The sequence below is a fragment of the Bemisia tabaci genome, chromosome 7, assembly GCF_918797505.1.
Source record: "Bemisia tabaci chromosome 7, PGI_BMITA_v3".
In the NCBI taxonomy this organism is placed as follows: domain Eukaryota; kingdom Metazoa; phylum Arthropoda; class Insecta; order Hemiptera; family Aleyrodidae; genus Bemisia; species Bemisia tabaci.
In genome coordinates, this window is record NC_092799.1 from 12,572,597 (window position 1) to 12,600,494 (window position 27,898).

General features: G+C 37.8%; 1 protein-coding gene across 2 annotated transcripts in view; it reads right to left on the bottom strand.

The window, feature by feature from the left end:
* Positions 1–27,898, bottom strand: part of LOC109035280 (uncharacterized) — a 250,496-nt gene that overhangs the window by 94,786 nt on the left and 127,812 nt on the right. For both annotated transcript variants that reach the window (XM_072302795.1, XM_072302794.1), the window contains 10 exons: positions 23,592–27,521; positions 14,627–14,801; positions 13,906–14,019; positions 12,943–13,137; positions 11,989–12,168; positions 11,373–11,519; positions 2,454–2,612; positions 1,651–1,863; positions 953–1,102; positions 285–395 (listed from right to left, as the gene is read on the bottom strand). In XM_072302795.1, coding sequence (XP_072158896.1) covers positions 285–395; positions 953–1,102; positions 1,651–1,863; positions 2,454–2,612; positions 11,373–11,519; positions 11,989–12,168; positions 12,943–13,137; positions 13,906–14,019; positions 14,627–14,801; positions 23,592–27,521 — 5,374 coding nt within the window. The remainder of the gene's footprint in view (positions 1–284; positions 396–952; positions 1,103–1,650; positions 1,864–2,453; positions 2,613–11,372; positions 11,520–11,988; positions 12,169–12,942; positions 13,138–13,905; positions 14,020–14,626; positions 14,802–23,591; positions 27,522–27,898) is intronic.

The following is a 27,898-nucleotide window of genomic DNA, read 5'->3' on the forward strand; positions in this document are numbered from 1 at the left end:
GTGGAATTAATTTCAACAATAGGATCCTCCATTTAAAAGCAAAGGCTTACAGGAGCGACCCTCTTCTCCGAAATATTCGGATATTCCTACAAATATACAACAAGGTGGAAAAAAAGTGGATTGTGGCAATCTTTTGACCCAAAACCTATGAGGTTAAACAAAAAAAGAACGGTACACATACATGATGGAACACATTTTCGGTGGGAGGTCACGAGGAATCAATTGCTGGATGACTGAATTTGAAGAGGGAAATCAATTTGAAAGATAAGAAAATTATTACTTACATTCTGTTCTTCCAATGCTTTGTCTCTGTCTTGCGCTAACTGCGTTGGACACATGGCCAACCTCAGCTTTTGTTCTACTTGAATACTTAGTCGACGAAGTTGTTGAATTTCCTGAAAATGGAAAACAAATACTGAACATGAAACAGAGTTAGAAGTATGAAACTGACATATGCCAGTGCTTGTGAAGGGTGTCAAGCAAAATTGTCTTTCCTTTCTCTAGACTTCTGAGGTTTTCCCTCACCCTGCGCTCAACCCTCAAATGTGGTGATCATTGCAATAAGATAAGACTCAATACATGAGTTGTTTCAAGTTTCTGACGACAGTTATTAGCAATATAATTAAAACAAAGAATTGCAATATGTAGTGATGAACTTTCTATAAAACTGTGAAAGAATAGCTATAAAATTCACTGCTTTATTGATGCCGATTTTCAGCATTGATATTGAGAAGTAAATTGCAATAAATAGAGATAAAGTTGTAATTTTATCACCATTAAAAAGAAATTTTGTGAGTAGGAAAAAATTTCTTTTACATTCAAGATCCTAGGAATTTTATCACTATAATAAGATAGTAATACAATTTTGTATCAATAAAACAAAATTTTCCTATTGAAATAATGCTACTCTAGAAGAAAGAGGAAGAAAGAACATAGAATGAAAATGAATCACCTTTTGATAGCTTTCAATTTGATTTAGGGTTTTTTCTAGACTTTTAACACGATCTTGAATGGAGGCTTCTAATTTATTCAAATCGGATGTCAGATCGGATGCAGCTGCGGTCACAACCTCATCGCAATTTTCTGTAGATTTGAAGTGAACCTGAAATAAAATTTAAATTATTTCAATCTTTAACATTCGATTCAGTTAAAATAAAAACAGATGATTTGGTATGGAACAAGGAATCGAATTTTAAATATTTTTGAACAGCCCTGACCATTTTGGGACAATTTTCCCGAGTCAGTCAGGACACTAAGAAGCAGTAAAAACTTTTTTGCCTCTTTCTACAATTGACATAAATGATAAAATCATTAAACCTAAATTTATGGGGGGCTTATGTTTTCAAAATAGGCAAACATGAGTATGAACTGTTAATTTCTGAAAATTTGTGGTGAAGAAAAGAATGATTCTGTTTTTAATGGCTTCCCTTGAATCTTGCAAACAAACACTTTCTCTTGCGCTCTTCTTAAAACACGCTCTTCACATGAGCCTTTCAAGCAAATAATTTGTTAAATATTTTTTCTTAACCTTAGCTTTAGCTTTTAGCTTTTTTCTGATTTTGAATTTATGCCATACCTCTGGACCTTTGAAACATACTGACAAGAGTTTTATGGTTTTAAATAGTTTCGCATCATGATTTCTGACATTACCTTCAATTTATCCAAAGACGTATCGATTTTAGATCTTTGACCAGCGATTTTTCCCCTTGTTTCTTCGAAGTTCAGATGCTGCTCACGCAGAGATTGTTTTTTATTGGGGCTAGATTCTAGTGTTTGATGAGACTTATTGATGAAGTTTTTGACTTCTTTCAGTTTGCGGTCAAACTGATCCCATTCTTCACACATTTCACTCAGCAGTCCTTGCTAGAAATTTAACACAAAATGTCGATGAGTGATAGGCTTAACAAAACTCAAGTTCCAAAGTCTTTTTGCAACCATTGAAAAAACCTTGAAAAAGATTTCAGAATGATGTGGACGGAATTGCATAAAATTGGTTTCAGTGTACCACATTTCTTGAGCACCCTGCACCAAATGTGGCTAAAAATTAGGAGGACCTTATAAAGTTGGCACACCTTGTCAATTTTTCAGACTCACTATCACAAGGCAGCAGCACCGCTCTCAACACACCCTTTGTAGTGCGGCACTGTAGCCTTTCGTCTTCAATTGTGCATTTTGCAAAATTTCATCCACCATGATGCATACGCTAAAATAACTTTGACTTCTAAAGAAATGTAAATGACTCTTTAACATTGGACTTTCTGGCCAAGGTGGCTCCTGAAGAAAGGGGGATGGCAGAGCGCCAATTGCTTTTGAAAAATATTTATTGAAACTCTTTCCTGGATATTTCCGTCAGGACATTTTACTCCTAAAATGGGAAATAAAAAATTAGCCACCACTGTCTTTTCGTCATTACATCTATTTATACAGAAACTCTGAAAGTTCTGAAAACGTACCTTTTTCAAAAGAGCAGCTTCTACTTCTGTTTTTGCCTTCTCAGCTTGCTCCAATTTCAAATTAAGATCTCCATAATTGTTGTCTTTCTTGATTTTTTCGAGCTCAGTACTCATTTCACCGAGTTGCTTGGCTACTTCCTTGCATGACTTCACAGCCGTCTGGAATCATAAATAAGAGTTTAAAAATCCTTGAGCAGTAAAAAGTAAATTAGTCATAACAATGAGGTGGAGATCAATGCTTAAGAAGCGTAGATTCAGCAGAATCGACTCGTTAATGAACACCTCCAGTAGAAAAAAAAATCCATTGAAACTAATCTAAGATCCTTACTTCAGTTTTTCCCAAGGAGTTCATAAAAGGGAAAGGGGCTGCGAAAGCTGGATTCATCCGATAAATTTGGAAAATTTAAACGTTAAAGAAAAGGCTTTTGAAAGAAAGAATCAGTTTGAATTTGTAATATGATTTGCCGAAAAAAATCTCAATAATATCAGTGCTCTGCAAAACAAGTAGCAAAAGCTACCTGCTGAGGGGGCGCCGCCCCCCCAGACCCCCCCTTTCAAATTATATATGTGAGACTTTGAGTATCATAGAAGTCGTGCGGCGACATGCCGAATGAAATGCCACAATTAAAATTATTGGATCAGATGATGAGCTGATAAAAGCCTTACCTAGTAATTTGGGAACATTTCTGACACAGTTTGGTTGCTTTAACTATCACTTTGATTTGCGAAATTCAAATCGTTTTCACTTCGTATGTAGTTAAATTTGATTTTGACTGACTTAGTTTCTGATGGATTCAAACTCATAATATACATTTAGGTTCCAGGGAAAGAAAAATGCAGATGAGCTACACTTCACATGAATATAGATTGATTAAAAATAAATAATCCGAAGAAGTGATGGAATAAATGATAATTGTTTACTAAAGTAAATACTATACCTAGGATTCATAGGAATTTTAAATAAAATCCCACCCATCACTAAAATAACCCATATGTATATACTCGTGGTGCCTGCTCTCGGCTCGATTTCGCCGAATGGAATTCTTTATCATCGCGGTTGTCCTTGTTGCGTGCAGGAGGAAATGAAGGCGCGCTCGCAGTAGCAAGAAGCAGACGCGCCAGGTTGCTTGCGACGCGTGAATGTAGCTTAACCTCCACAGATTAACAAACCGTCGAGCAGCCACGCGAAAAGTCCTATACCTACATAGAGAAAAAAAGGAGGTATTTGCATCTTGAGGTTTGTTTACCCTGTGACGTAGGTCTGTACAACCTGCCAGCGAAATCCGAAATTCGAACTATGAAAAATTGACCATAATTTCCGATTTTCCGAGGTGTAAAATACACAACTCAGCAGGAGAAAGAAAGAAAAATTGATTCGATATTTCTGGAGATAAATGTATGGATACGGACGATATATCAACGTTGAAATATCGATACAATATTTTGGTCTAAAATATCGATAGTCTGGTGGCGCGGAGCGTCTTTGGGAGGGGAGGGGGAGGGGGGGGGGGGGCGCGTAGACGATAGAATATCGCACCCGAACTGAGCCTTAAGGTTCGAAACGCTGATCAATGTTCCCACAAAAATGACGCGGCGCAACGGCTGCAGCCACGCCGGAGCGTGACTGTAAGAGGAGGAAGGGGGAGGGAGGGCCCCCTTCGGCCCTGAGCAGACCGACGAAAGTAATAAAAAGCGAGAGTAATAAAAAACAAAAAACTCAAGTTTACACGTGCAGAGCTCGAGGCATTGGAGCCAAATTGGTCTGTTTGTTATTTAGGGATAGTGTCCTAGCCTAAGTTTATTTAAAAAACAATTAAATAAGAGGAAGGATTTCAACCCTGAAAAATGTCTCCGGGCACGACAGCCTGTGACCCCAGGGTCACAGGCTGTCGTCGTCGTCGTGTCGTGAGATCGTCAGTTTTGGTGAGCACGGTTACAGAGATGGACCATTTTTTTTAGGGAGCAAACAAATCAAAATTTTGAGCCTTAAGTTGGTCGCAACCATATCCGGAAGTCGTTACAGTGACATTTTTGTGCAACATGCTTCTGTGGAAAGTGCAATACTTAATGAATATTTTTGACAAATCGTGTTTTTTTCCGGTTTGCGCTTCAAACGTGATTTATTTGTGGAGTGTAATACGTTCCTTTTTGAATTGAAAAACTCGTCAGATGCATTAGATAATCGAGTACAGCATCTCTCTCTCATTTCTTAAAGCAGGGGGCGGCAAATTTTGCATTTTTTTAAAATGTAGGTTTAAAAAAAATCGGATTCAGAAAAAAAAAATTACAAACGAGAAAGCGTCTTTCGGTGACACAAGAGACAGCACCTTTAATTAGTCGAGTTAAGAGAGAAACTAAACACGCAATTTGGCATGGAGCGGTGCAGCAGTGATGATGAGGACTTGAGATAGAAAGGAGAAGCCCTCAGCGCGGCGCACGGTGAATCGAGTCAATGAGAGAGGTCGGAAAAATTTGGGAACTTAAAACGCTCATAACTCCGTTTATACAAGAATCTAATGTTCTGCAAGCTGTTCCACTGGTTTTCTCGTGATATTTTCTTCCAGTATCACCCCTTGAACTTTAAAATGTAACGAAATAAACATCAACATTTGCAGTTCTTGTCAAAAATTTCATGTCCGACCCCTCTAATTGACTCAATCCACTGTGCGGCGGTCGGCGTGAAACGCATAGCGCCTACAAGACTGTAGGAATACTTCACGCATTGCGCCAAACACAGTGCGGTCAGCGCGGCGCGGCGGCGGAAGTTAAAATTATTAAACCACATTTATGTTTGTTCTTGCATAATTTTTACCTTCATTTCTTACAAATGGAAGGCCTTGTTCACACATATGTAGATAGGTTTACGGAACTTAACTTTCACGCAAAGTTCCGTGCGAACTTTTGCTAGTAGTGAGGGGCATAGTGTCCTTTCTTTTAATTTTTCTTGTTTTGCCGGTTGAAAATGCGGGTGTGATCCCTGCGAAACGTCCCGGGTTTCTTATTATATTTTATGTGTTTCTTTTTATTATTTGCGTCCTTAGTCCCGTTTTAAGTTGTTTCTCTGTTACTGTTTCGGGCCGATTAAGTTGTTTTTTATTGATGTTTCGAAACGAATGAGAAGGGGGCGGCAAAATACAGGTGGCCCATAGGCAGCAAGTAGGTAAATCCGGCCCATGGGCGGCAAGTAGGTGAATCCGGCCCTGTTTTTTAAATGAATTTTGAGTCAAATTTACGTGAGAAATTGATTTACCAAGATTATTTTTCTTAATTAAAATTAACTTTCTTTTTAATACAGTTTTTACGTAAATACATTTGTTCGTAATTTCCAATACTTTTTACGAAATTTTTATGTTAATTTAATTGTTATGTAAATTTGACTTCCTTTTCCGACTTTTTTCTTTTTTCGCGTTTTTCTGTGATTTTTAACAATTTTAGACTTTCTTTCCTTACTCTAGTAAGGATCTAGTCGTCAGAATCTATCCTGAACGACAACTTACATTCATGGAAAATAAAGCTTTAAATGTTTCTGACCATTTTTTACCATCCAAACTCACTAGAACACATTGTACAGGTATATGAAAAATTTGAAGAGCATCGCTGTCAAAAGCTAAGTTCTCCTTCAATTTAGCTCTTTTTGTATGGTCTACAGGTAAGGACAAAACTAACTGTTTTTGCTAAATGCGTACTGTTTTTTATTCATAAAATTTGAAAGTCTCAATGAAAGCAAAGCTATGTCCAATCACAGCTAGGTATTTTTATTTTGAGACTGCACATCCCAACTTCTCCCACTTTTTCAGCCGAACTATTTTTTTTTTTGGGCTAGATTTTGGTTGGTGCAGTAATGCTGATGGTTATTTTTACGAGGGCTGTCCCAAAAGAAACCGGACTTCTGTCATAGAAGGCGAACCGAGCGTCGTAATGAAGTTTTCTTGGGCTTGTTTGAAAGCTGATAAGCTACTGAAGATGCTTGTTTTTACAGAATGCAAACATTGGTCTTGGTAAGGAAACTACACGCTTTGGAATAAAGGAAAGTCAAACTCGAGTTGCGATTTTTGTCTTTATTTCAAGAAAAATTTAGATACAACTTTAAAAAACCCAGGTTTTAAGTTAAAAACTTCGTTGCAATCTTATTCAAATGCTTAAAAATAAGGAAATCAACATTTTAAGCAGCTTACCAAGTCATCACCTATCCCCTTCAAAATACTCGCCAGCTTTGTCGATGCATTTTTGCCACCGTTTCTTCAATTGGGAGAAACACTGTTGGAAATCCTTGGGTTTGAATGATCGCAATTCCTTCAAGGTGTTCTCTTGAATTTCCGGAATGGTTTGAAAACGTCGACCTTTCAAGGTAGATTTAAGTCGTGAAGAAAAAATCACACGGAGCCAGGTCAGGTGAATAGAGGGGATGAGGGAGGACACTCATGGCATTCTTTGCACAAAATTCGCGAATTTGGAGGGATGCTTGGGCAGGTGCGTTATCGTAATGCAGAAACCAGGAATTCTCTCTCCAAAGCTCGGGCCTTTTTCTGCGGACATATTCGCGTAATCGTCTCAGAACACCATTGTAATATTCTCGGTTGACGGTTTCACCTTGAAGGAATTGCGATCATTCAAACCTGCGGATTTTCAACAGTGTTTCTCCCGATTGAAGAAACGGTGGCAAAAATGCATCGACAAAGCTGGCGAATATTTTGAAGGGGATAGGTGATGACTTGGTAAGCTGCTTAAAATGTTGATTTCCTTATTTTTAAGCACTTGAATAAGAGAGCAACGAAGTTTTTAACTTAAAACCTGGTTTTTTTTTTTTAAGTTGTATCTAAATTTTTCTTGAAATAAAGACAAAAATCCAAACTCGCGTTTGACTTTCCTTTATTCCAAAGCGTGTAGTTTCCTTACCAAGACCAATGTTTGCATTCTGTAAAAACAAGCATCTTCAGTAGCTTATCAGCTGTCAAACAAGCCCAAGAAAACTTCATTACGACGCTCTGTTCGCCTTCTATGACAAAAGTCCGGTTTCTTTTGGGACAGCCCTCGTAGAGGACTATGATGGTGAAACCTAAATTTTCCAATGATATTTTATCAGCATAGTAAACTCAACCACGACTTCAATCATAAATAATTCCATTTAGCGAAATCAAGCTGAAAGGCACAAGTAAGGGTTCATGAAAGTTGAAGTCATAGCTCAACATTATAGGGTAGGTTCAAGTAACTTTTAACGTGTTTTAGACTTTTTTTCTTACCGTAGACCCTGAAAAACCACTTAAATTCAAGGAAAATAAAGCCTTAAATGTTCATACCCATTTTTAAATGTCAGAACTCACTAGACCACATTATATTCATGATAAATTTGAAGAATATCGCTGTGAAAAGTTGAGTTTTCCGTAGATTTAGCACTTTCCGTATGGTCTTTAAGGTAATGACAAAAAGTGCTAAATTGAAGGAGAACTCAACTTTTGACAGCGATATTCTTTAAATTCATCATGAATATAATGTGGTCAAGTGAGTTCCGACAGTTAAAAAATGGTTTAAAAATTAAAAACTTTTAGTTCGATGAATTGAAGTTGTCCCTTAGGGTCCATTAGCGCTAAGGAAAAAAATTCTAAAACTTGTTTGAACCAACCCTATAATATTCTCCCACAGGATTCACTTTCAGACAGTAATAATTAATCAACATAAACATCAACCATTACTGATAAATCATCAAAGATCCTATTGGGCGAAATTCAGCCAAAAAGCACCAGTTTGGAGTCTTGACATTTTGGCCACCATTGGTTGCTTATTTACGCTATTAAACTGTGACTCGATGATAAAGAATGCCATAGGGCGACATTCAGCCGAAAGGCACCTGTGTGGGTTCTTTACATTATGGTCACAGTTGATTGCTAAAAGCTACCAAACCATGGCTAAATGATCAGAAATTCCATTTGGCGACACATGTTAACACTCTTTGAACATCTGAGGTATGAGTTCTGGAAATTTTGGCTATACTTGGTTGCTAAACGCTACTTAACAGTAAATGTTCAACAGTGACTTGATGATAAAGAATGCCATAGGGCGACATTCCGCCGAAAGGCACCTGTGTGGGTTCTTTACATTATGGTCACAGTTGATTGCTAAAAGCTACCAAACCATGGCTAAATGATCAGAAATTCCATTTGGCGACACATGTTAACACTCTTTGAACATCTGAGGTATGAGTTCTGGAAATTTTGGCTATACTTGGTTGCTAAACGCTACTTAACAGTAAATGTTCAACAGTGACTTGATGATAAAGAATGCCATAGGGCGACATTCCGCCGAAAGGCACCTGTGTGGGTTCTTTACATTATAGTCACAGTTGATTGCTAAAAGCTACCAAACCATGGCTAAATGATCAGAAATTCCATTTGGCGACACATGTTAACACTCTTTGAACATCTGAGGTATGAGTTCTGGAAATTTTGGCTATACTTGGTTGCTAAACGCTACTTAACAGTAAATGTTCAACAGTGACTTGATGATAAAGAATGCCATAGGGCGACATTCCGCCGAAAGGCACCTGTGTGGGTTCTTTACATTATGGTCACAGTTGATTGCTAAACGCTACCAAACCATAGCTAAATGATCAGAAATTCCATTTGGCGACACAAGTTAACACTCTTTGAACATCTGAGGTATGAGTTCTGAAAATTTTGGCTATACTTGGTTGCTGAACGCTATTAAACAGCGAATGTTCAACGGTGACTTGATGATAAAGAATGCCATAGGGCGACATTCCGCCGAAAGGCACCTGTGTGGGTTCTTTACATTATGGTCACAGTTGATTGCTAAACGCTACCAAACCATGGCTAAATGATCAGAAATTCCATTTGGCATAATGGAGATGTTGCATGTGTGAGGAATTTGCGATTTGACTGTTGAATCTTGTGTAAAAAGTCACGAGAAACACGATGGTGCCACTGGTTTTCTCTGAAATCATCTCCCAAGCTCAAAAAAAGCACTCAAGTTGAGGCCAAAATGGAGGGAATATCCCACCCTACCCTGAGAGTCAAAGCCTAGATCAAGACCTATTCTCCATGCAAATATAGGGAGCTAATACTTTGACAGGGCTACCAATTTATCTGGGGACTCCAAAACTGAATACACGGCAACCCTGCTAATGTATTTGCTCCCTATCTTTGCATGGAGAGTTTGTTTTCATGTAGACGTGGACTCTCAGGGTAGGGTGGGATATCCCCTCCATTTTGGCCTCAACTTGAGAGGTTTTTTTGAGCATGGAAGATGATTTCAGAGAAAACCAGTGGCACCATTGTGTTCCTCGCGAACTTTTATACAAGAATCAACAGTCAAATTGCAAATTCCTCGCACATGTAACATCTCCATTGGGCCAAAATGCACCGATATCAATACCTCATATGTTACTGGGTTCCTCGAAAATTCTCCTCTTGGACTTAGCCTAAAAGTGTGGACACTTTTTAGCCTCCGGCGAAACCTAGAGTCTATACGGCTTCGCCGCACGACTAAAAACCAACTTTAATCCAATGCTTGCAGCCTGATTGTTGAAATTTTTTGTTTGTCGGGACGACATAGATGACATTGGTTAAAAGGCGGAGCGTGATGGGTCAGTTTTGTCTTATCGCTGCTTTGTAGTGCCTTTGTCAAGTGGAATGGACGACATACTGTCGTAAACTTAAGAGGTACCGATAGCTTGTCGTAAGTTCAACCCGACATAGGCATGACAAAGCAGCAATAAGACATAGCTGACCAATCACGCTCCACCTTTTAACCTATGTCATCTATGTCGTCCCGACAAACAAAAAATTTCAACTATCAGGCTGCAGGATAGATTGAGACTGTGTATTATACCTTTAGAATAAACTATAGTAGATATCAAAAATGAAAATGACATGGGCTCCCCAAATTAAAAACACCTTCTTCAATGGAAAGAAAAAAATAATAATAATCATTAGATGAGGGACACTTTTAAATGTGATGATTTTACTTGGAGAGCGTCAACAGAAACTCCGTTCTAAAATAAATTCAAAAGTCACAAAAATGGTTCAAGCTGCAGAAGGAAATGTTTATCAATGGGATTAGATTCAAAATGTAATCATTTAGCTTGTATGTTTAAAATCTGAATTGTAATTCAACAGTACTAACTTTCTGTCCTTCAGTTGGAGCACATTTAGTAGAAGAGAACTATCGCAATTACAGTGTTTTCAAAATTTTGCAACTATTATTTTCTTTAAAAATTACTAAGTATATTCACAGTGATACGATTCACATAATTATTTTCAAAACTAAAAATTTCATTAGACAATTTAAAATTAACAATTTTTTGGCTGAGGTAAAGACTATTTGCTTTTGACAGAAATTTTTAAGATAAAAATAGAGATGCACAAACAACAACATTGTAACGTGGCACCACCCAGCTGAGAGAACACAAAAAATTAAAGCATGAGATGGATACATAGTTGTTTCTGTGACAAGAATGTATCCATCCTCTTACAAAAACAACAAAACACTGATCATGACACTGCAATCGCACTGATTCTCTTCAGCAAAATACTATCCAATTACAGAGTTGCCCTAATTACTTCATTTCCAAATTCTTTGACTTTTCCCTAACTATTTTTGCTTTTCCCTGATTCCAAAATTGTCGGATTCCCTGACTTTTCCTGAAAATCGAATAAAACTTTCACTTTGAATTTTTTTCTTTTGAATTACACTCACTTCTGCTAAATGCGAACACATTAAAATCGCTGACTTTTTGTGAAAATTCCCAGACTTTTTACGGTCGCTGCCAATTTCCTGACTTCCCTGATTTTTCAGACCGCAGGCAACCCTGCAATTACTTATGATACCAATTTTCTATTCACAGAAAAAGGTTGTGGCAAAGAATATAATCAAAATTTAAGAGCACGAAATTTAGGTACTTACAGAGAACAGCTGTTGCTTGCTCCTGGCCTGTGCCAATTCTTTCAATTCAAATTTCTCTTCTAGGAGCTTCACTTTTTCTTCCTTCCATTTCATAATTGAGTTGTAGAGTGCATCGAAATGCTGCCATGAGTCCAGGGCACCTCCCAGCTGAGAGAACACCAAAAATTAAATCATGAGATGGACAGTTGACTAGGACTTATCCATCCTTCTTGAAAAAACAAATTTGCCCATCGGCTCGAAGCTAACATACTCAGCTCTGTTGGAGAACAAATGTATGGGGGATACAAAATCAATGCTCCTAATAGTGTCAAGACCTGCCACAATAGGAGTAGAGTTAAGTTCACCTGTTGCTATGGCAACTCTTTTGTTAAGAACTGTCAACACTTCAAGAGCTCAACAGGTAATTCCACCCCTTAGAAACTTGATATAAGACATTGAATGATGGAATGTCACTTTTTGATGAGCCACTTTCTTGTTCCTTAAACTTTTTGGATTATTGTTTTTTTTTTCCTCTTTCAGCAGTTCCCAACAAATCTGGAAAAATCTTCATTATTACGGTGATAAAATGATGCAACTAATCTTTTTTTTTTTTTAATGGATAACATAAAAAACTTACCAGCTGTTTTTTGCCGTCAATTTTACTCTTCAATCGATCAAAATCTTCAGTTCTCTGCTTCAAAGTGGAGAGGATGAGTTCTTTCTTATCCTCTTCACGAATATTCTTCACAAGAGTTTCACCATTCTTTTTTGCATTTGACAGTTTATCACTCATAGTTAAAACTTGAGGAGAGATCTCCTGTATTCAGAAAAGTAATTATGCCATTAAAATTTTAGATTACACGTATCTGAGGAACATAATAAAAGGTCTGTTGGCATATTAGCAGAAAAAGTTTCTTTCAAGACCAGTCTGAAAGATCAGAAAGGATTACTAACTACTTTAGAGCAAAAAAAAAACATTTGCTGGCATGCCATTCATGAGGACTGGTTAAAAATGCTGTCACTGGCTTGGTACTTAATGGGTAACTGGAGAACACATGAATTAAAGCAGTGCACTGCATATTTGCTCTTGGAAAATTCACAAGGAATATTGTAAGATAAGGAGTCTAGAAATCAACTAATAAACAAGATGTTCGTGTTTACGATTAACATTGGTTCAATGGCAAAAATGCAAAAGACGTCTTTTGAACGGAATGAAATCATTCTGCCATGAAATATTTCTATGTGATCTGTGTTAAAAATACTTGTAAATATCTTGTTCAGAATTGAATGTCTGATCTTTCTGTTGTGTGAATCGCTTGGCATGCAATATTTTGAAGAGAAAACAGACAATTTTTTTTCTAGTTCAGATCTTGTCTATTGGCCTATTGCCAGGTTGTTCAATAATCCACATAAAGGTAAAAACCAGTGCAATGTTGGCTGACAAACAAAACATCAAACTTTCGGAGGGGAAAAAAAGAGAGGGAGGTCTGATAAATTAATTGAATAAATGATGCATCTGAATTCAGACCATTTCTGTTGAAGTGGAGACCTAGGAAATGAAGTAAAGAAAACAAATTGAATTATTACAAACCTTGATATACTCATCGAGTTTGAGGGGTTCGACGGATGTGTCATCAATTTTGAGCTCTACATCAGATATCCAATTTTGAATATCTTTGATGTCTGTTTCATAATCTGATCGGACAGTTCTGGCCCTCTTTTGCTCATTTCTCTTCTCTTCCATCTTACTGGCAAGATTCTCGGACAGTAATTCCAAGGATGTTAGCTATATAAATAATGAAAAAAGCACACATTAAATAGCATCCTAAGTGTGCTCAAAATCAAGGGTAGGTTCCTGGTTTGTTAGATTTTTTTTACAATGTCCAACCATTCCTCAAGAAAAAGGATACAAATTTTTGGTTCTCACAGATTTGTCATAGAAATTCTATCATCTATTTATAATATAAAGTACAATATTATAAACATAACCAGGGGTTAGGTTGAACTCTGAAAGCAACTGATTAAAATTTTCTAAGACAAAATAGGTGATGCGATGCTGCTCTGCAGTCAAGGTGAGGCATACAATATGAGAGCCCCGGAAATCCATGCTGACACTTCCGCACCTTCTACAATTGCATATTTTCTATAGAACAACAACTTGAAATCGTATCGACTCAGAAACTTTACTCCAGTTTTTGTTCTGTGCTTCTATTAAACTTCTTGCATTTACAAGTAGTAGAATATTTGGGTGTACTGTTTATTTTCGATTTCAACTTTTCTTCTCCGAAATAAACTGTTTCAGCAAGCTATTGAAACATACCAAGCAATGGTATCTACGGGTTCTAATACCAAAGGCTTCAGAAATAATACTTAAAGTTATTTTCCTGACTGGAGAAAATGAGAGTAGTTCTGGCATGAAGTACAGTTCAAATGAGTCATAACAAGAAAAAACGGGCAGAGATTAACAACAGCAAAAGATAAAAAATGATTATTGGAAGATTAGGCTATTAAGGGAAAAACCACCTAAAAAAAGAATTAAAAATCCATCGCTTACCTCTTGAGCTAAATCCGTTGGTAGAAGTTGCTCAGAATTTTCGTAAGATTCCCTTGTGTTTGAACTTAGAGTGACAACTTGTTGAATGAGATTAGATACGGCTGACTCTAGTTCCTGAACAAAAAATGATAGAGTTTAGGAGATCATTCACGAGAAGAAAAATGCTGTCAAAATAAGTTTCTTCCTGCTCTTTTACTAGAAACAGCTTTTGAACACAAACACAGGAAATGAAGTAATTGAAAAATTATTGGAATTGACTCAGTAAATGTCTTCGACTTTTTTACTTTTTCTTCTGCTCTTACTTTTGTCAAACATATAATGAAACCAAAATTACCGATATATTTATTTTTGACCATTTTTAGGCTACTGTCACACTCATATTCCTGACAGTATTCTCTGACAGTGCACGCATGCACACTGACTGTCCATTTTGCCTGCAAATGTTAACCCTCTATGGCATTGCATTACGAATTATTGGAGGAGATATGACAAAATGATCTAATCTTCAAAAATACATGCGTTTAAATGGGAAATGCCACCAGATGACATCACTAGGTGCTGCATTTTCTTATTTTTAAATCTATTTTTGAACTGTTTCCCATTGCAGAAAAAATTATAAAAAATACTGAAAAATCAGCTCTTTAAGCACTCTCAGTTGAAGCAATTAAAATTTGCATGCAAATTCTCCATTCCTAGTAACAAACAGTATGCAAGTACTTACAAGGACATCTGTTTCTGCCTTTGACTGATCTTCACCAAATACATAGAGGTTTTCAACTTGAGATTCTAATGCTGAGATGCTTTCTTTCAGAGACTGGATTTCTTTTTGGACGCCTTCGATTTTATCAGCTGCTTCAGAGACTTTATGGAGTTTGCTCTTCACTTGTTCAGCCAATCTGTCAACAAAATATTCAGACAGTGGTTGAAAATAGGGCAAAATAATATCTAGAGTAAAGCATTCAATGACCTCGCATTTGAGACTTTCAATAAAGTCATTACAAGCCTGAGAAAATGGAATATGATTAAAGAACAAAAATTTAAATTTTTAACACTGATGCATTTCTGGATCCAACTCATTATCGAGCATATCTGGCACTAATGATTGGTTTGAGTCTGCAACTAGTAAAACTTCCACCGTGACAAGAAATTCCTGGAATTTCCTTCTTATTTGGAGTCAATAGCTTTACCTACTCTTTAAAAATCAAATTTCAGAGAGAATTTCAGGAGAATATACCTGATGTATACATTATGTTTGCTTGATGCGTAGAGTAGGTACACTGAAGTACTAACCTAGCCGTTGCTTTAGGGAAGAAATGAATAATTTGACTTTAAGGTAACAAAGAATTTAATGATTTACTAAAAATTAGTCTGAATAAGAGGTCTTAGGGTGCTGCATATCATTTTAAAGAGTGAGCCAAACCCAACTTAGCCCCCCCTCACCCCCCCCCCAAATATTAATTAAAACATCCATGAGTCCCTTTGGCAGGAAAAGAAAAAGAAGAGAAAGGGGGAAAAAGAAGAAGAAATTATACTTGGATATGAAGAAGGTATTCTGCAAGGCCTTGAACAAAAAAATAAGTCTTCATGGACCTATTATATTATTCTCACAAAGAAGCATTGCTAATGCTTTATTTATTTGCTCATCAAATTGAAATAAAAGCAGTATGAGTTATTTGAAAAATGGAGAGAGATATTTTGGAGGAAAAGAGGTGGAATGGGAGTTACAGGGTAATTGTGAATTCTAAAGATAGATAAGCTGGCTAGGCCTTCAGATTGAATTTGGCAAATTCTCAAACATGTTGATCGGAGGTCAACACAGCTTTTCTTTTTTTTCATCAGCATCACGACTACAATACTGCTTTCCCAATTCCTTCTATTTATGAAATTTATGAGATTTAAATTATTCCTTAGATAAGAAAGAAAAAACATTCCGTCCAGAAAAGAAAAAGAAAGATAAAAAAAGAGGCATTGTAGCTATTAGGAAGGTTATCAGAGTCATAAATGTATAATTTACTTAAGATGGGTTAGGACTTTTTCTACAAAAATCTCACTATGCCATCCTGGAAAGATTTTTAGCAAATAAATAAACAAATAAATATTACGTTAAACAATTGTAGCGACTAAGTTTCGCGAGCCAAAAAAATACAATTATGAATTCCCTAAAAAAAAGATGAGAAAGTACACATGAATGAAAATTAAACGGTTACCTATATTCTTTAGGGTAAAAATCACTTTCTTTACTTTGAAAGTTCTTTCTTTACTTTGTAGACTTTTGAACTCATCAATTCCTTCCTGATACACAAGACATTGTAATTCTGGGAGAATTCATAGATTCACAGGTTATTCGACATTTTTCAGAAACACTTAATGGATATGTTAGTTATGATATTTGTTTCTTTAAAAATTTGATTCAGATGACAAATAATACCTGTACTTAGGGCTAAAAATGGATCATGTGAAGGCAAATATTTAAGGAATGGGCCAGTAGAGAAGATTTGAACTAGAATACAATGTCACTTGTTTTTTCTTCAAAATCTAACACAGAAAACAATTCACACAACAAAAAGTTTGGAATAAACTCCTAAATGAGATGTTGACGAGTATTTTTCACACAGATCAAATGGAAGTTGGATCAGACAAATGATGCCATTGGTATTTTAGGCATTTAACAAGTGTGAGTTGAAAACACTGAGGTATATCTTGCTATGGAGCTGATTTCCAGGCCTCTCGTTGAGTGATCCGTTCGTTTCCTGAACTTCTGAAGAGAAAGTATATTATGTAGTGCTTCAATTTATACCTGGTCTAGAGGCCTGCTGAAATGAATATCTAAAAAAAGACCGGTTTTTACAGGAAAATTCTGACCTCTTCAAAAATTTTCAGATGCTGACTGAAAAGTTTTACTTGTCTCTGTATTTTCAAAGGTCCTCAGGTTGTTCCTTCATTAGAGAGCATTAACGTTTTAAGCATTTTATTCAAATTTTGTCTTGCTGCATGGGAATGTCCTCTGCTTGTGAAGCCTATAAAGCAAGTTAGAGGAAACTCCTTCCAGAAAATTCAATTTTCCCAAAAAAGGAAAATAATACTCTGAAGAAACTCAAGGCAGAAGTGAGAGAAACTATAAAGTGTCAGTCAATTTTCATCCTCCAATTACAAGAATGAGTTACTTTAGAGCTGCATACTTTGGAAAAAGTAATATGTCTTGCTTAAATGAAATTGAGGATGGTACCCTTTTTCAAGTTCCCTCACTAACAAGTCAGCGACATCATCTTACGGGTTGTAATGAAAAACTTGGTAGGTACTTAGAAATAAAAAATATGGTTGACACTGCCTCCATTTCTACAATTGTCTACCTGTGAAGATGGGAAATTTAAAGAGTGCGTTTGGAGATTATAACATCTTCAAAAATGTTTACACTCAGAGTGGTACATCAATGACTGAGGAGATATTGAGTAAATGATTATCCGGGGTAGGCGAAGGATAGTCGAGTGAAATCTCAGAGAGAAAATTAATAGTCTTAATAATGAGGGAACATTGCTTGAACATTTGCATTTTAAAATGCAATAGGTAGAATCTGGGACTGTGGTAATTCACCAGAACTGATTAGATACAAGTTGGACGGTCACTCCAACAACAGTTTTCGACATTACTTAAGTTCATAGCAAACCAAAGGAAAGTCAGCTATTTGAAAAGGAGAAACAGATCTTCAGTATTTCAATGCTCTCATCCAAATTGATCATCAAAGTCTCACTGACACATTGTGAAACAGTTGCCATCTTTTCAACCATCAATATTGTCTTCTTGCAAGATTTAGCTGAAGGATGTTATTATTGAATTCCGAAGTTAGAACCAAAAGTTTAGTGAAAGTCCTGCCATAAGGGAAGTTTAGATAACTTGTGTGCTCGCAAGGAAACATGTACCTATTTAATGCATGGGTATTTCATCACTCTCCATTGCTTGTTCCTGAATAAAATCCAACCCACAGGGATGCATTTCGGGGAAAATCTAAACAAAACCTTAGCATCACTTCTTTGAGTAAACGTACCCAATTCATGACTACCTACTGATTAGTCGAGGTGCATGCGCTGACTGATACTTTATCAGTATGTATTAAATGGAACAGTTGTCATTCTTAAGTCAATTCTGGGCTGTCAACCACTGATTCATCACACCACTGGATCAGTCATGACAAGAGTGCGTTCTAATCGACTGGAACATAGGTACTAAAAGGAAAGGAAAACGAAAGATCAGAGCTTTCAACTGACTGACATTGATGTGCTGATGGTTTTTTTTCCCCGAGGACATTGAATCCTGTTCGTGTCAATCAAAAGAAAAGGTAGAAAACTCACTATCTGAGAAATGACCAACAGGTCATGAGAATCCGGCACCTAATCCCTCTGCAAGGGGTCGAATTTCACTGATGCGGAATCTAACGACGTTAGATCATTCTTCGGCGCGGTTCTAAAAATAAGAGATTAAGTTTAACACTGACCACAACACAGAGTTACGAACGTTTAATCGACGCGACTCACGGGGCACACTGACTTACCAAAATAAACACGAATGATGGCCACGGCATGGGCGAGGGGTAAAAACAAAACAGTCAAACTAAAGTCGCGGCTGTCGCGGGAGAAGGGACTGACAAGGCAATATAATATGATAGCGCATGCGCGATAACAGCTGACGTGAAGCGTTGCCGGCTCTGCGGTAAAATTCGTCAATAACTCGTATCATGTTGCTTTTACAGATAAGAAAATAAAAGGGATCTAGGTGTAAGCGGCAACATTGATGCGGACATGATTTGACCAAGTTGACGGTTTCGCGCGAGATGTTGTCAGACTTCGCGGTGTTGTCAGCGATGTTTGATAACAAGATTTAAACGCCTCGTGGCATTTGGCAACAGAGGTTGCTGGATTACAGGGTGATCCATTCCAAACCGCCCGCGCACTGTCTTCATCTCGAGAACGGCAAAAAATTGAATTTTAGGGTCGCGATTTCCGTGGAGTGAAGCGACCCTAAGGAATCCAATGAAACAAGGGGGCCGAACCCCCCTCCCTCCCGCTGGGGATTACTTGGGGAGGGGGACGGGGGGTTACTCCTTCTCTCGCGATTTTCAAATCGGAAGGGTATGTTTGACTACAGATTTCAGATTCTACAAAGAGGATTTTTATATGCAGTTTTTTTTCCAGGACGCCCTTTAAGGTACCTTGCGAGGCAATTTTGCACAATTTTGAGGGAATTTTCAATCCGACGTCAGGTTTGCCCAGCGCGTCCGATTTTCGCCGAGAAACCCCGATTTTTGGAGTTACCTACGTAATTTTAAAGAATGCCGAATAATATCAAAAATCACAATTAACCATGTATTCTGCCGTGCTGAGGAAGAACACTGTATAAACATTCGAGAATTGCCACATTTCCTTCGATAAAATGTTCAATTTCAAGGAAACTTTCGGTCGAATTGTGAGAAAAATTATCTGAAAAATCGGAAGAAAAATATTCATAGGTTGACCAGGAAATTTGTGTTTTATCAAGGAAAATTTGGCAACGCCTGAAGGTCCATACGGCGCTCTTCCGTAGAACGGCAGTATTGCTTCGGGAACACATTTTTGGAGGGGGAAAGAGGCGAGGGGATCGTAGCGAAGATATAATATTTCTACTGGTACTACATCGTCACCTTCCAGGCAAAGTATCACAAGCGCCATGCGACGTTTAAAAATTTCTGCCGCCATTTTATTTCTTTACTTAGGTACTGAGAAATTGTTGGTTGAATCTGTTTGGAAATTTCACTAAATTTTATCGGCAGCACAAAGAAAATTCAGTGACATTTTCGGACAGCTTAGTTGAACAATATTTCTCTGTAAAAAAAATAATATGGCGGCGGAAATTTTTAAACGTTGCAAAACGCTTGTGATACTTTGGCCGGAAGGTGACGATAAAAGTTTTCCTTTTTTCTTTTCATGACGTTGGACTGCGTTTAATTTCACGTGACGCGACGACGCGACGTAACTACTCGACTGGCCAAAAGTTTCCCTTTTGTCGACGGACTTTTTCAGCGGGCATATTTGCGGGCACGGCACGTGGAGGTATAGACACGCAAATATATCGGTCGCGTGCCATCGCACCTTTGCGAGCAGTCACGGTTATATGGTTGCGCTTCTTGGAGAGTATTCGCAGATTCGCGCGAATTGGTGTAGCGTGAACGGTACGCGGCATGCAAATTGCGACTTTCGTGGCTTTGCGCTTTCTAAAACACTCAGTATTTTGCGTATTTTTGCGAATTCGATGAGGATGCCCGATTAGGTTCACGTTGCAGAGAGTATCTTCCACAATTTCACGGTCAATCGCGAACAAGACAAAACGGAATCAGATGTGGAAATCTACTTTGGAAATTAAGCACATTAATTAAATTAAGCGCGATCTTCGCAATGCTAAGACGCATGAATAGTTTTGGAGAAGGACGAGTGCTGGAACAGCACGACTTGCCTGGACTTGGATACAGCCATTTGATTATTTGACGTACGGTTGCTACTAGAATATTATTTGACATTCAGATGAGAGAGACGAAAGAGTAGTTGAGGTTTGTTTCACTTGCTTTGGTCATGAAGTAAAATGAGGAGTGACTTACACGCTCTTATCACGTTATCACTTGCAACATCTCAAAATATGCGATTGATGCTAAATAAACAAAAACTTAACCTCATTTTTCAGTCGTGTATGCAAAGAGCCGTGATTGGTTAGACGTTTTGGCGGGCTAAATCAGTAGAAATATGCATTAGCCAATGGTCGTGCTTACATTTGGCACGTCTATAGGGCGGCATTTTTTGAATTTCGCCTCATTCGACCGCTGTCGCTAGATTCCGAAATTCTTGGGGAGAAGGGGGACTGACTGGAAGTTAAAAAGACAAATCTGAGAAAAGTATGCATACCCTGAGGGGTTTCAGTGAAACCACACCGTTTTCCGGTGAGAACATCCAAAAATCCCATAATTGGCTTTTCTGGAGAGTTACTGAATTGGAGGTTGAAAAATCGTGATTTTGGGAAAAATGTAATTAAAGTTGTGAAAACATTTCACTTAGGGTAATCTAGAATAAAAACAGGTATTTGCGGGTGGTTTCAAGATAACTGGAATAGTTTTGTCGCGTAACAGACAACACATTTTTTGGTCATATTTTTAGTAGTAATGATAATCGCTCGAATTTTTTTGCATCAATCTACACAGGGTTACGTGTTATAACCTTTCTTCAAAGATTTATCGTTCTACTTTTCAATTTTAATAAATACTTAAATGGCCGAAAATGTGCTGCCTATTACGCTAACTTTTCACCGCGTAACAGACAGCACATTTTTGGAATTTACTTAATATTAATTGAGAAGTAGAGTGATAAATCATTAGAAAGCTATATAATACGCAACCCTCTGAAGATTAATGCGAAAAAAATCGAGTGATTATCATTTCTACTAAAAATATGACCGAAAAATGTGTTGCCTGTTACGGCGACAAAACTATTCCAGTTAGGTATCGTGACACCACCCTCACAATCCCTTTTTACGCGAAGTTCATCCAAGGTAGTCTGCCTCAAGATCAGTGATGAAGGGAAAAAAAAGTACTTCTGCACGTGTATTTGCCTCTAAATTTCATGATGGACCCAAACATAAAGTCAAATGAAATGGATTCTTGGAAAAATTAGATCCAAAGTTGAAAATCATAGGAGGTGTGACTCAAAAGGTTAAAACCTAGTGACCTGCGAATTATGATTATCGCGTTTCGCGATTATCTTACTATGATGCGCCTTCCGTTTCATTAAATGCAATAGACATTGTTGTTGCACATCTGTTACATAACGGTCGTTTTGAAGGCGATTTTAATGAACACGATTTTGCACACTTGCGAGAACAGTGAAAAGGGAGACGTTGAAAAGGCGTTGCAAAGAAGTGCTAGGTAGACGTTACAAATTTTCTATTGAAAAGATGGAATAGACAGTGCCGACTTCGTTGCCAACTTTATGACCATGTTCATTTCAAATATCGACGGTGAAATCACCATACCTATATAGAGACTCCATTTTCTCGTGATTTATAATAACCTAAATTCTGGCTAAAAATCACAAAATTCTCGCTGAAAACTGCCAGATTCATGCTTGAATTTTACCGCATTTCTCGAATTCTCGCTGAAAATCCTAAAATTCTCACTAAAAATCCAAAAATTCTCGCTACTAACTGCCCAATTCTTGCTAAAAACGTGTGTTTTCTTTTCATCTCTTAGTTTAAACGAAAGTATGAGGATTTAGAGATTTTAGGTACACAACGTGCGATAGTTGTCATTTTTATCGAGGTACAATGGTAAACAGATGTGGTAGCTTACCCTCGATCACCACTTGCCACTTGGTAGGGGGCTTATCTCAAATTACGAATTTTCTATACGGTTTTTTTTTTTTTTTTTTGGTATGAATTTTGGCCATAGTGGAAAATTCGTAATTTGAAGTAAGCCCACTACTAAGTGGCGAGTGGTGATCGAGGGTAAGCTACCACATCTATTTTATTTTAGGTACAGTTTGGAAACTCTTCCTCAGATAAATAAAAATCAAGATCAAGAATTCAAACGGAAACCGAAGTTTCAAGAAGTTTCCCGCGTCTCGCTCACTAGAATAGGTAATCAGCGGCTCCGAACACGATTAAGATCATTTTCCACGAATTTTCAAGCTACAACGCATGTTACGTCGAAATTCGCGAATTCGTGGTGTAAACTGGCGAATTCGCGAAATTCTCGATTTCATATTCAAAATCAACGGAACTCCATAATGCCTCCGAACTTGGTCCAAGTGCTTGAAGCCGACTTTTTTAAAATTCGCTCGAACGAATTTCTGGGGTCTCTACTATACGACGTATCTCGGTTTGTGATGTTGCAGACTTCCTGTCATATTTTATTTTTTAGATGGAAAACTACTCAACGTCAATTCTTGGAAACTCAACAGGTTTTTCTTCTCCGTGCAAAGAAATCTCTGTGATAATTTCAAAGAACGATATTGGTTTGCTCTCTTTCAAAAAAGTAAAATGAGAGTGGAGATTTTCAAACACCGCAAACGAGATACGCATAGTCTGGTAGGGTAATTAGGGGTAATGTTTGTCCCTAATCCCTAGGATAATCCTCAGGGCAGAGCGACTATCAGAAAGCAATCTTCAGAATTTCTTAAAAAACTGTTGAAAACCAAGAAGGGACCCTCTTTTATATGTTTTTAAGAAAAATTTGCCTACTAAAAATACTGAGTGTCTTCTAAAAATATTTTCGAAACGTTAACATTCTTTTTTAAAAAAAACAAAAACAAAAAAAAACTTTTTTAAGTATATTCAAACTCTTTCAAATTGTATGGCAAGAAATTTCTTGTGAGGTTTCAACCTTTGTAATTAATAGTTTTCTAGGAATTGTCTCTTTAAAATGCCCAGGTTTAATTGACAGTCATTGCTAAAATGGTGCTTAGCGCAACGTTGCACAGCAATTAGACTTTAACGAGAAAAAATATTCTTCTCCTTTGAGTATTTTCTTCCTCTGAGTTCCTACTGGTCAAAATGGCCCTTTATTTAATTTCACGAGTAAAGAAACTTTTGAACCGCAACAAATAATTTGAAAACACAAATGAGGAGTTAGTGAAGTTAGAGGATGGAAATAAAGAAAAAATGGGAGAAAAACTTACAATTGGCTGTTTGCATGCAGCGTTTCAATATTGGCAGTTAACTCTCCGGCATCGTCAGGAGATATCTCATTCAGAAACTCAACGACTGGTGTTGATAAGTTTTTGATTTCATGATAAAGTGGTTCGAAGGTTTCCATTTCAGCCAACAATTCCTGTAGAGTTTGTTTCAATGAGCTTGCGTGTTGATAAGATCGAACAACAGGATCGCAGTGCTTGTGTTTTTCTTCGCAATTCATCAATTCAGATTTTGAGTGTTGCATCTTCGTCTCAAGTTCCTCCCAGTGCTGAGCCAATTTGAGTAGAGTTTCTCTGCGAGCTTCCAAACCCTCCAATAGGGCGCACCATTGACCATTCAATGCAGTCACTTTATTTTCGACCGATTGTTTGCTAGAATCATTAGCTTCACGTTTTATCTCTCCTGCCCGTTCTTGTAAGAGATCCATTTCCGGCTGCTGGTGTTGCACATCATTTAAGGCATGTGTTAACTTTTGAACATTGAAATGGACTCCGGCTAGGTTGTGAACTGGCTCATCCTTAAATTCAGATCTTGAGAGAATAGATTCAACTTTTTTGATGGATTCTAGGTAATCTTTCCATAGCTCTGCATTCTGTTCAAGTTTTGCTTGACTAGATTTTGCAAGGTTATGAGTATTTTTCAACGACTGGATTAAATTTTCTTGCTTTTGACGGAGTTCCTCTTGCTCCAGGTTCGGCAAAGATGGCCAGATAAGGTCAGAAACTTTTTGAATATCTTGAGTCACCAGATTACGGGTGTTCATTTCTTGATTGAAGAAGACCTCATGCTCCTCCAAGGCAGCTGCAATATTTTCAAAATCGATCTTCTCCGTCCCATGATCCATTTTCTTTTGAGCTTTCTCAATCCATTCATGAAACTGGTTTATCAATGAAAAGAAATCGTTTCGATACGATAAGTTATCCTCAAAATATTTTTTCCTCATTTCTAACTCTTTGGGATAGACCGCTAGAACTGATTTTGCTTCACTGAGTTGTTCGACTAGGCTACTGGGAAGCCCCTCGTCATTTTTGACCAAATTTTCAATGGATTGAATTCGGTCTAAGTATGATTGGATTTCAGTTGCCATTATGTCATGAGCCTTGAGCGCTTCTTCTACACTCTCGACAGCCAAATTTAGAAGAGGACGGGATTTGATTTCATTTTCATGCGCATGAAGCCAGTCCAGGACTGAGCTCACTTCTGAATTCAGTTTGATATGTTCAGCCGCTGTTTCTTCATGAGCTTGCCTCTGTTTCTCGACTGCTTTTCGAAGTGTCAGAAGTTGCTGCTTCAATCCATGAAGTTGATCAGTGATACTATTGCGATCTGATGCAGCTCCATCTTTGGCAATCTGTTCACCTTTGTCAGTTGCTGCGAGTAAAGTGCCTTCACATTCTTGAATTTTGGCAATAACCTCATCATACTTATTGATGCGGTCCTGCACAGGAAGTCCTGACGTTTCGATGTTCTTTATAATGGGGGTATATTCTGTAATGAAAGTGGTAATATCCGCTATTAAAGCAATAAATTGCTCTCTCAGAAGCAACAATTGTTTAAGCCGAGCAATCTGATCTTCAATCTGCTTTATCATATCCTCCTGTTGTTGAATAATGGACTGCAAATCAACAATGCCCTCTAAATCGCCGAGTCCATTTTTCCATGCCTTCAGCTCATCTAAAAGACTTTGATATGAACTAATTAAAGCTGAGACGTCTTCTACATTGCGGCTGATTGGCCGGCACAAGTTTTTCATGTCAGATTGGATCCTGTTAAACAGTTTGACACTTTCATTGACTTTCTCGTGAGCTTGTTTGCATTTTTCCAGGGCGCTACCGAGTGTGAGAAGGCGGTCTTTGATAAGCGCGTTGATTCGAGCTTGATTACTCTGCAGCAGAGAGATTTGTTCTGCAACCAGTAATCTATCAGGCTCATTCAGTTTCATTTCTCCACTTCTTGCTTCCAATTCACTGATGAAGTTGGCATACTTTACACTTTCCTCATTTAGTTTGCCATAATTAGTCAGCTGCTCTTGAATTAAATCCAGATTTTTGGTCCTGACATCAGTTGAAAGAGCTACGTCTGCTTGGTTCAGCCACTCTTGACACTCATCTACATCTTTTTCAAATTTTGATCTGTTTTCCACGACAACTGACATTTTATCGACTGCATCTTTTGCAGCCTTCTCAAGATCATCAAACTGTTTACTGACATCATCTACAATTTGTTTCAGTTCTTCTTTAGCGCTTTCATCGCATTCTTTAGACAGCACATTTGCCTGTTTCTGAAGAGGTACGAGATGTGAATTTTTATACTCAACTACTTGAGACTCAAATTCTTTGTTATGTTTCAGATGAACAGCCGCAACAATCTGCTTCAGAGGTTCTGTTGCTCCGATAAGTTCCTCTCTTGATTTTTGTTTCAACCATTCTTGGATCGCACTGAGACTTTCCTTGAATTTTGCCCGAGGCTCTTTCCCTTGTTCCATTTTCTGGAATTGAGCATTGGCTACTGACTTCAAATCATTTATAGCAGTTTCTAAAACTTGGATATGATCACTTTCCAAATCTCTCAGCTCTGACTGCTCTAGCTCAGCTTCTATTGCTTTGATACGCTTTTTGATAGATCCAAAGAGAGCTTGCTTTCCTCCGATTTCTTTCAACAAGGTCTTGTGGTTTTGAATCAATTCAGTCAGAGTTTCGAGCTTAAAGCCAAAAGGAGGCGGATTTTGGTGAGAGTCGATCTGAGCTTTCACCCAAGTATTCAATTGGTCCATCTCACTTTTTACTCCCTCCAGATTGTTGTTCAATGATTCTAAAGTTTGCGCTTTCCTTTCGAAGCGCTTGGTCATGTCTTTGTAACGTCTCTCTACAGATTTCACCTGTTCTTCGATTTGCTGGGAGTCCAAATTACTGACAACATCTATGACCATTGATGCTAATTTATTAACTTCATCAACTTTTTTCGATGCGTCCGTATCAAATTCTGCCTGAATCTGGGCGAGTGTAGCGAGCTTCTGCTTGACCTCCAATCCGTTACCCTTTTCAAGAGCTTTGAATTTCTTCAGCAGTGAGTCGAACCAGCTCTGAGCGGCAGCGACGACGTTACGATAGTCTGCAATTAGACTCTGATCATTTTCTTTCTTGCTCAAAACATTAAGGAGCAATTGCTCAAGAGATTCAAGTTTCGAATCGATATCATCTTCCTCAGGACCCTGAAGGGCAGCTGCTTCCAATTTCTTTTCTGAGATGGCTCCGAGCAGCTCATTCATGGCTGCTATTTCAGTCTTCGCAGTTTCTGGTCTTAATTTTGATGGCTTGGATTTCCAATCGTTGACGGATGTTGTTTGAGATGATATCCACTCGATTAAACTAGACCTCCGCTGAGCTCCTTCTTCCAAGGCTGCCAAACACTCTGTCAATGCGGCTAGTTTTTCTTGAGCTTGATCTATAAATGACTCCAATTTAGCGTGTACGGCCATTTCTTTCTCTGATGTTGGCGGAGGTGATGAATCAGAAGGGCTGGTGGGAGGAGATGAAGAGACAGCAACAGCCTCACAAGACTGAAGGGCTTGTTGAAGTCTTGCCTTTTCTCCCTGAAGTTTGTCTACTAGTTCTTTTGTCCTTGCTGCATTTTCTCTTGCTTCGTTCAGATCTGAAGATGACTTGGCGGGCTCTGTTACTTCGGGCTCCCATATGTCAAGGTTGTCAGCAATACTTTGAAGGATTTCCTCATACTGCTCGAACTTGGCTAAAGTTTCGTCCAATCTTCCTTTGATTTGCAGTGCTGTTTGTAGTAGGGAATTATAGCTTTCTTGGACATTTTTCAGTTGTTTTTCGATCTTCGGACCGCATTCCTGGTAACGCTCCATTTGAATGAGACCTTTAGATTTGAGGTCGTCAAGGACCGTTTGGTACCTACAAAAAAAGAAAAACATATCGATTAAAAATAATTACAATCTACTAAAAATAATCCTTTCATGAAAAGTTGCGCTACATCTTTCATCCAAAAAACGTATTCAACCTTCATCAATTACAAAAAATATTATCACAAATCGGAGCTTAGGGTTTGCACTTATTCATCGCGCAGGATGCTGCAAAGGCAATTTTTCTTTAAATTCCCTCTGACAGTTTTTCTTCCTCAATAAATGTCAGACAGCTCCATTAGGCAAGATAAAAAAATCCGGATATGTTCTTTCTACGTAACTCCTTGCTTCAAAAAGATTATTAATTCATAAATTTTTACTCTTCTTTTACTCAATTGCACTCAAAAACAGCACTCATTAAGAGTGAAG